The sequence below is a fragment of the Callospermophilus lateralis genome, chromosome 4 (assembly GCF_048772815.1).
Source record: "Callospermophilus lateralis isolate mCalLat2 chromosome 4, mCalLat2.hap1, whole genome shotgun sequence".
Lineage (NCBI taxonomy): Eukaryota > Metazoa > Chordata > Mammalia > Rodentia > Sciuridae > Callospermophilus > Callospermophilus lateralis.
Genome location: NC_135308.1, coordinates 144,392,637 through 144,403,112, shown reverse-complemented (window position 1 = coordinate 144,403,112; position 10,476 = coordinate 144,392,637). Strand labels below are relative to the sequence as shown.

Below are 10,476 nucleotides of genomic sequence, written 5' to 3'. Positions count from 1 at the left end.
AGCAGCACCCATATCCTCTACCCACTAGAGGCCAATACCATTCTTCCTCCAGTTATAACAACCCAGAATGTCTCCAGATACTGTCAAATGTCTTCGATGCAGAAAACTGCTCTCAGTTGAAAACTATTGGTTTAATCTGATCTTGTTGGATGGACATGTCTAAAGACAACCTCACATAAACTACCACAAACGTTAGAATAGTTATGTCATGCACAAACATATTTTGTTTGGCTATCTCTGTAAGATAGTTTGAATAAATACTGGCATTGTCATTTAATTCAAATGCTATGTAAAGCATTCTTCAACACTATAGTCTATTAAAAAAAAACCTCTAGCTTATTTAAGAAAATAATCTTGATAGTTGTAAGAGAACAGTTCCAGAACTTATTTCAAACTAAGAAAAATACCAATTAGATTCTTTCTGAAGTTACCCTGGAAAGAGTGGTCATGAAATAATCGACACTATCCAGTTGAAAAGGCTTCCTCCTGATATAATACAGCCATTAGCAAGATCGAAAAGTCTCTCAAGATTGAATATAGAAGGCAGCGAGATATCAAATGGAACCTGAAAAAAAAATAGAAGTGTTTGTGAAGTACACTGTTTCAAACTGTTCACTGTATTCTCAAAATGCCCAGATACACGTTTCACATAACAATTTTATATGAAAGTTAGCTACCTTTATTAGTTAAGATAAGGCACAAAGCTTCATACCTCTGTAGTGCTGAAATGTCACAAAGTCATTCTGTATCCTATTAGGATTTATAGATTAGCCTTCAAATTATCAGGTCCTTCCAAAAATGTAGACTGTTTATATAGTCTTGCTCATAGTTCCAAACATAGGACTCTTGGCCCTGGTTTTTACTGAAATGCTTTCCTTCCTAACAGACTGGCTGTTGACACATCTCCCTCCCTCATTTTGAGATAAGTCACACCACACTCAAGGGGAAATACCAGTAAATTATATCTGGAGATCACTCTATCTGAAAGAGGCACTGAGTTGCCATGACTGAAAGTAACTACAGCCAAACTCATCCTAAGCAGGTTGAAAAACAAGAGAATAAAGACTGCTTCTCTTGTCGTAGTGTTGGTTATTTGACTGGGGGAAGGACAGGGAAGAGAAGACAAAACTGATGGAAAGGAAATGAATGTTTACAAAGATCCACTTTGTACCAATATGTTTGTAACATGAATGAGCAAATGCCACATAGAATGACCACAACGGGTTAGAGCGGTGGGCCTAAATCACAGTAAGAAATTAGAGAACAAGTTTTACTAATTTCTTGTCTACTTATTAAATAAACCATACATTCCTTTTATTCTCAAAGAAGCACAATGAACTTAAAAAAAAGTGGAGGCTGGTTTTTGTTAACTTTTTCTTCACTTAAAACAAATGTATCCCAGTGATTTCTAGAACTTGAAACAATAAAGAGGCATTAAAAAGCTTAATAACATCCCCCCTTCCTTTATCAATTCTGATATAAAATCAATTTTTTCCTATGGCTTTTGTGTTTCTTTTTTAAACGGGATGACCATCTTTCCATTATTTAATGATATATAAGATATATTAATGATATATAAGAGAAATCCCTTCTTAATTGATTCAGGGAACTACATGGAATTTAAGAGTGCGCCTTCTAGAGTAAGACTGCCTGGTTCAAATTCAGACTTCATACACACCAGCTCTGCGAGGGGGTCAAGTATTTGATCTGCCTGAATCTTAATTTCATCATCCATGAAATAGAAATGATAATATTACTATACCATATTGTTTTTACAAGGATTGAATGAGTTCACACAAATAAATGGCGCCTAGCATACTACAATGACTACTTGATAAAAACTACATAATACTATTATTACTGAATCCATTCTTCTTTATGGGTATGCAACAGTTGGGCTGGCCAGCTCCTCATTTATTCCATCATTCTCTGCAGAGCTCACTTCTGCTTTTTTGTACATGCTTGCCTATTTAAAGACAGATAATCCCTGGATATAGCGGTCTTTTATTTCTGTATTATTGATTCTCTGAAATTGTTTTGTTTAGTCAAGGGGTGTTTACCTTTTACATTTTAACATTTCTTTTTAGAATTACTTTCCAAATAAGTTATGGCAATTAACACTTCAACCAGAAATATGTGAGAATTTCCTCAAACCCAAGGAAGCATCTTATGGAATGTCAGAAACCCTCATTTTTGTTGTTACTTTTCCTATTTCATTATAATTATCATTCAGTGAAAAGGGAACAATTTTGGGAATTAATTCTAATTGCTTTATTAATGCATTGGAACTACATATAGTAACCATGCTTATTTTGGTTGTATCTCATTGCTATTTAATTGCTCTGAACATTTGATCTATTTTATGTGATGAAACGTCTCATATCCAATTTAATAACATTTAGTAGAAGGCTTTCAAAGAAGTATATAAGGAAAAAATAATTGGTATTAAAAATATTTATATTTTCTTTAGAACTCCCTTTTGTTGCAGAACTCTTTCCATTTTGTAGAAATAGTTTTAACAAAACAAGGTGGCCAAGTTAGTTATATTTAATATTAGAGTTATCTCTATGACATAATTTATTTACTAGATAAAAATAGAGCATTTTAGCTTCTGACCCTTTCATTGAACCTCTGTAAACAGGTCACCATTGGTCAAAGCAGAAAGATTAACTGGTGAGTTTACTTATGGAGGCCACCGGCCAAAGTTTCACATTAGAAAGATAAAAGCGGTTGTCACCCAGAAGGCACTGATCCCTGTCTGTCCTCAGGAGAATACAAATTATTCTAAAATGTTAGGACTCACCCTATCTTTCTAGACACCCAAGTGTTTTAAGCCCTTTGGTAGGTAAGTCTAGTACTTCATGTACTTATATCTATGCTAGAACATAATATTCTATATTTTTCTATTGATACACACAATTTTAAGGTAAATTTCTGATTGAAATAAATATATTTCTTTTTTAAAATGAACATATTTTTACAAACTTTGATAATTTCAGTTTAATATTTTGGCCATTCTAGTGTTTCATATGCATCAAGAAACTCATTATGGTCCGGGAGCGGTGGCCCACACCTGTTAATTCCAGCAGCTCAGGAGGTTGAGGCAGGAGGATCATAAGTTGAAAGCTAGCTTCAGCAACACCTAGGCACTAAGCAATTTAAGTGAGACTCTGTCTCACTGATACAAATAGGGCTGGGGATGTGGCTCAGTGGTTGTGTGCTCCTGAGTTCAAGACCCAGTATAAAAAACAAAACAAAACAGAAAAAGAAACTCATTATATTTTTAATTTCATGTCCTTGACAACTAATAACACCATACTTATGGTATAGGTCTCTCCATGAAGTGCAGATCTTTTTCCAATTAATATTGAGTAGTTGTTTTCTCATGAATACATATGGGAATTCTTATATTCTAGGAACTAATCCTTTATATTCTCTCTCTCTCTCTCTCTCTCTCTCTCTCTCTCTCTCACACACACACACACACAGACACACACACACACACACACACACTTGCTCCCACTCTGTGGTTCACCATTTCATCTAGTTAAAGATAGTTTAAATACAGCCCAATTTACAGTCTTTCTTCTAGGAATGATAATTTTTTATGTGGGTCCTATTTATGAAATCCTTGCCACCACCAGGGTCAAGAAGATAAAATCCTTTTATGATATTCTCTGGAAGCTTTATTGTTTTGTCTTCTGCATTTGCTCCTATGATCAATTTGGAATTGATTTTGTATGCTCTATAAGGTAAGGACTGAAGTGTGTTACTTTTCCATATAACTATTTACCTGGCCCAGACTCATTTATTGAAAATGTTTTTCCTTCTGCCTTGTATAGGAAAATCACTGTGTGTATATATATATATATATATATATATATATATATATATATATATATATATATATATATATATATATATATGGGTCTCTTGCTGGACTCTCTATTCTATTTATATGTTTGTAGAATAGAGACTCTTTTTAGCCGCTGAACTCTATTCTGTTTATCTAAACTTATTCCAGTTTCATTCTGTGTTCTTGTGGTTCTTTAATAAGACATAATAGCCAAAAGTTTAAGTCCATCAGCTTTATTCTTGTTCTAGATGGTCTTTAAGTTCTTTGTACATTTATGTAAATTACTGGTACTTCTATAAATGATAGCTTTTTAAATTTCACCTCTAGTTGTTGCTTATTTTATATAGAAATAAAAATATATTTGTATTGATTGTACTTATAGCAACTTCCTTGAACTTATTTATTCTAAGAATTTATCTGAAACTACTTTGGGTCTTCTGTGTCTATGAATAATGACAGCTTTATTTCTTCCTTTCTCACACCTGTACCTTAAAAAAGAAAGAAAGAAAGAAAACACCTGTACCTTTTTTGAAATTCCTCCATTTGTCTGCCTAAGAACTTCCATTAGAAGTAATGATAGATATCATTTACATATAATTAACTAACTTTTCAAACCAGAGGAAAGAGGAATGTTTATTTAATGAGTGGTATTGTAAAATTGCTACTATGGCTGCATCCTTACCTTTATTTATATCCTGTATTATATTTGTTACATTTACCTAGATTTTAAATAATTTTGCCACTATTATAAATGAAGTTTAAAATTTTTTTTTCATTTTAAACTATTTTCACTAGAATTAGGAAATCACCTAACCATGGTTAGGGCAGCGCTTAGTAAAATCAACATTTTATCAAATACTAAAATAAAAAGAAAAAATCACTATCCTCAAAATAATTAAGGCCAGTTTTTTACATGTTAATTTAGGTGAAAACACTGAATTTGTTTCATAGCCAAAGCACATCAATGTTATCAATATTAAAAGAACCTGAATGTTCATTTAAAGTGAGTTCACATAAATTTTTACCAAGTGAACATACCCACCAGACCTGGAGACTGAATGACTTGCCCAAGATTCTTTAGCCAGTGAAGGTCAAGGTCAGGATCCATGCCAAGCACATCGACTCCTTAGAACACATTCTTCACCACTCTGTCGCACTGCCTCTCCCCCAGTACCCATCTCTCTCAGGTTCCTCCCGCCTTGTCTGTCCAGCATGGGCAAGTCCAAGACTCTTGCTCCATCCAGCCTCTCTCCCGCTCCTAACCAAATCCTTCTTCCTATGGGCTCAGCGTGTACCCTGGACACTCACATTTCCAGCTTCTGCTTTTGGAAATTTAAGGAAGGTTTAGGATTTTCTTCCATAGGAAATTTCTCAAATAAATTTAAGCTTCAGGTAAAATTATGAAACTTTCTTGACATTTAATAAAGGAAATATTGGCAAATTGCATAAATGTAGGCTTCTATGCTTTGTTTTATTTTGTTTTTTATAATTAGTCTTGAATCCAGATTGTCCAGCAGAAGGTACCAAGGAATCCTGATTTCTTTTCTTGGGTTAGAAAAGTCTCCATGGAGGAAAAGGCAGAGCACCTTTTGGCAAGTAACTATAAGTTCCTTTAACTAGGTTATACTTTAAGGAGCAATATTAAATAAATGATGATTTTGCCCTCTCAAAGAAGGGAAAGTGGGGTGGGGTGGGGGAACCCATTGAAAAAGCATTCATAGGGATTTTGAAAGCCATGAGCGACAGCTAAAGGTTATTTGCCAATTCTATATTTTATGAGTTTTTTCATGAAAACTAGATTCTATTGTAATAAAGATTTTATAACTTGTATTCTGTTATTCCAATATTTTACCTCAATCTAAAGGAAAATTATATTGTCTTCAAAATATTTATGATTCTTCTCAACCCAGTGAGTTTTTATTAAGCACCTATTCTAAAACTACTTCTTACTCCTTCCTACTCCTCTCAGGAGTGTCAGTTGCTTTTTTATTGATTCTTAAGTGGTAAATAACAACAACAACAACAAAAGTGAGAGGGAGAACAAACTTCCACAAATCATTTAGGTTTTCTTATTCTTATACTGTGACTGGAAAGCTGGGAAGCAGGAGTTTTGTGATATGAATGGATTTAACTCAGTCACCTTTTGAAAACCTTAAAACATGGAGCAAGAGACATGGGGAAAAAATTTTAATACCCTCAGGGTAAGAAACCAAATAGTATTTCCATCCAGCACTCTTACATATAAGTTTCTCTATCATGTTTTCTATCTCTTCTTAATATATCGCCTTTTCTGAAGCTAATGATTTATTGAATTTCTTCCCTAGACTGGGGAAAAACACACATTTCAAAGGAGAAAGGATAATATGATACTAGATTACTTAAGAACCGATGTCATGAATGATTGGTGACCCATCTAATAGAAGTTTCACATGAGGGAGAACTAGATATATTGGGTTTCACTGTACTTTACACAATTATGAACATCCCTATGCCAGCAATAATCGATATTATTTTCCCCCCTCTAACAGAAACAGCACTCAAAGCTTAGGAGGGTGAAAGGGCTTTTATACAACTCTGCCAGACCACAGGAAATTTCACACTTTTCTGAGAATAAAATTATCTTTTCATCACTCTAATTTTGTGCTAGTAAAACTTTAAATATGACAGAAAAGTTTTTTTATATGAGATCAAACACTCATCCTGGTGAGAAATAGATATCTTTTAATATTAAATTTTAAAGAAATAATATTACTATAAAAAGCATTTTACAGAGAACAAGAAAATTGGAAATTAAAGACAAGATGTAGTGGAGGAAGCATTTGTGTAGGGAATTGGTTCAGGTGGCACATTGTCTAGTAGGAAAATAGACCCTTCTTAAATCAATAGGAAAATAGACCCTTCTTAAATGATCACCGTCACTAGCATTACCACCCTCACTTGACCATGACTGAGCTCTGCTGTGCATGGTGTTTCCTTTTAATAAAAGACAGAGTTCACCTTTTACTAAAGGACAATTTTTGCTCAAATGCATCATCTCTTATGTGCAAAAAACCAGATGTTTCAGTCAAACTCCAAACATATCAGCAACAGGAGAGCCCCTGTCTCTTTTCTCACCTTAACTGAATGTTTCCAACAATAGCCTGTTTACTGAAATACATGAAGAGCACCTCCACGAGCCAAATGTGTTGTGGGAGACCTATGGTCAGTGCAATGTATGCTCAGAAATCAATTTTACATTTTGTTCACTACTTAGAGTTGTGGTATAATAAAAGTTAATATTTGTCCTCATCCTGAGTTCCTGGCAAAGAGCTCCTAAAACACTTGGAATTTGCTGTTTTTTATATGCTAAGGATAGTAGAAGCAATTAAGTTCAATCATAGCTAATGATGAAATCAATCCTTACATAAGGAACCCCATAAAAATCTCTGTTCTGGGTGTTTGCAGGGTAGCAAAGACCTGGAGGCTCCGAAAGGGTGACATACTCTGAGGATGAATGGCAGGTCCTCACCCTTGCCCTATGCATCTCTTCCATCTGGTGTTCCCAAGTTATAGCCCTTATAGCAAAGTCATAATCATAAATAAAAGTGGTGGGGTTTTTGGTTTTTGTTTTTTAGTTTTGTGAGTTGTTAAGGAAGGATCCGAGTTTGTATTTGACTGAGAGACACCTTGTTTGTTACATCTGTTTGCATCAGGCACCTGAAGTGAAGGCAGTCTTGTGGAAATGAGCCCTTAACTTGATGTTCCATTATATTCGGGGTAGTAAATATCAGAATTCGATAAAATCTTTGGAGACCCAGTTGGTGTTGGAGAATCATAGAACTGTTTAGTATTAGGAAAACCCATATGGCAGCCATACCTAGTATTATTCAAACCAAGGCAGAGCTCAGCTAGAGAATGTCTCAGGGTCCTTGACCTTTTCCTCCTGGGCAACCATTTTGCACACATTATCATTCCCACCCTACCCACACCCACACCCACTTAAAGCTCTCTACTTAATGCAAAGTGGTAGGGTTGATATAGGTATATGTTTTTCCACAGAGAACTATTTAAGGATACAGAAGAGACCCTAATAGCGAAAGTTCAGGCTGTACATATCCTGCTTATTCTGAGTGCTCAGGACTGAGGCCCAGAATAAGGCACCTTTGAAGTCGGACACAGCAATGTGTAGAAAGAACAGCTGCTTTCTCTCACCGGGAAGGCATTTTCCAAAGAGATGGAACTAGATGTAAGTTCAAGGCTTTTATAATCAAGGGTTAGAAGGAAGAGTTAAAGGAAAAGTTTCCTTGGATAGAGAATTTAACAGAAACGCTTGTATCTGATATCTCGTCAAACTGAACATCTATTCCTCCTTCTTTGTGGAGATATATATTCTAGTACAGTATTTTAATGTGATTATATTTCACTTTTACATTATTACCTTTATTTTCAGAGAATGACTTTAAAGCTTCGCATTTCGTGAGCAGCTTCGGGCTTGTCAACGGTTGACAGACACTTCTGTACTCGGGAAAAATAGTTTTTCCTGAGACAGGAAGAACTACGTTTATTGAGAACTGGATGCAGGCTGGTGTCTTTGTTTTTTTAAAGGCGTTTTTTTATTTTTTCATTTGTAAATTAGCTGTTATAGGGGAGGTCAAAAGAAAAATGGGATTGAACTATGGGTCACACTGTATTAAGTATTTTTAGTCTTGAGTGGGTGATATGTATACATGATGTTTTCCTCTTACTTTTGCTTTAAAAATTAAACTTTAAGCCAGAAAGTATGTTTCATAGTTACTTTAGATTTCTTTAATTCCAATACTTAAGGATTAATTGTGTGCTCATAAGTATTCATCACTAGTCTTCAGTTTTTAATTTTTTCAGTCCTTGTTGTAGTTTAGTTTCCTGATACTATAGTTTGGATCTTAAATTCCTCCCACCCCCATGTGGTAAAGGCTTGGTCTTCAGAGAGATGCTACTAGGAGGTGGTGGAGCCTTCAGGAGGTGGGTCCAGTAGGATGTTTTAGGTCATTGGGGGTGTGCCCTCAGAGAGTATCCCAGGGCCTCTTCCTCTTTTTTTTTTTTTTTCCCTCCCTGACTCACGATGAGGTGTGTGGTTTTGCTCTACTGTTTGCTCCCAACATGTTGTGTTGCCTCTTCACAGAAGTAAAGTGGTCAAAAAAATCATGGACTAGCACCTCCAAAACTGTGAACCCAAATAACCTTTTCACTTTATAAGTTTGTTTTCTGGTGTATTTGTTATAGTGATAGAAAGCTGACAAACACACCTGGGAAGCAGATTCTAAGATGGAATTGAGTTTTCAAGAAGTTGATTAGGATTAGGGAATACCCCTGGGATTGATACCTGTGGGAAAAGGAAAGGAAGCAAGATGAGACTGAAGGAGAAGATGCACTGAAATGCAATCACAGCAAAGGGTTCAGCTCAACCTTGCAGGGAGCTCTGAAGCTGGGATGGCCCTTCAGAGTTATCTTTAAATGTGGTGGTTGCGGGGGGTCAGTTCTTGTACCCCCATTTCAACCAGTAATTGGATGCAGTCTTTCCTGTAGGAAGAAGTCATAAACTTTAGATGAAAGAAATTCCTGGAGAGAGTTGAGAGTTTGAGGGCTATCAGCCAGCACATTCCCAGAGCTGGGAAAATAAGTCCTTCAATCTTGAAAAGGAGATGCGGATGGCTCAGTGTGGAGGCCACAAGGGTTCTAATTCAGTGGATAACTATAAAAACATCAAGTGGCAATATGGCAGCATGTGGCCAAAAGAGACTAAAGTAATAATCTAATTTTTATGCCAAATTTCTAGATGCTTCCCTACAAGGTTTTAGTAAAACAAACCTAATATGTTTTCAGTATCATTTCTATTCATCACCATATTTGAGTGCCCTTAGGAACAACCCCCTGCCCCAAGAGTGTGAGGAGTTTTAGAGATTAAAGAAGAGTAGGAAGAAAATTCAGAAATAATGTTTCCCAGCAAGTATTTATCTTCCTATAAACTTAAATTCGGAAAGATTCAATAATTTCATATTTATTCTAACTTTACTTGAGAATTTCCTGCAGACTCTCTAGAACCCTCTGTAAAAGTTCCAAAAGCAGAAGATGGAAAAGTGTGGTCGTCCAGGGTGCTGAACCTAATGGAAGTCAGGTGGGAGTCGGGAGAGAGGCTGAATGGAGCAGGGGATTTCATGGGGAGCCTTGGACCTGCCAGTGATTGACAGACAAGGTAGGAAGGGATCGCAGAGAGTAGCTGGGTGCCAGGGGAGAAGCCGAGCCACAGAGTGGTTAGGAACATGTTCTGAGGAGCCAGTGTGCCTGGGCATGGATTCTGATCCTGACACTGATTAGCTGAGAGACAGACCTTGGGCAAAAGTCACTTAAGGTCTTCAGGCCCCAATTTCTAACATGCAAAAATGGACAATAATGAATCTATGTTAACTACAACAGGAATCTGAAGTTACAGGCTTCACTTTCCTATTGCTGCTGTAACAAATTTTACCACAAACTTAGTAGTTTACAACAATATAAATTCATGTCTTATAGCCCTGGAAGTTAAAAATCTGAAATTGATTTAATTAGGTTAAACTCCACCGGGTATTTCTTTCTCATAGCCCCTTTCTCCATCTTAAAAGCTC

The 10,476-nt window shown here is 35.9% G+C and overlaps 1 protein-coding gene across 1 annotated transcript in view; it reads right to left on the bottom strand.

The window, feature by feature from the left end:
- Nucleotides 1–445: 445 nt before the first annotated feature.
- Cfap54 (cilia and flagella associated protein 54) overlaps nucleotides 446–10,476 on the bottom strand; it is a 264,100-nt gene continuing 254,069 nt past the window's right edge. Inside the window, exon 68 of the mRNA XM_076855417.1 lies at nucleotides 446–565. Coding sequence (XP_076711532.1) covers nucleotides 446–565 — 120 coding nt within the window. The remainder of the gene's footprint in view (nucleotides 566–10,476) is intronic.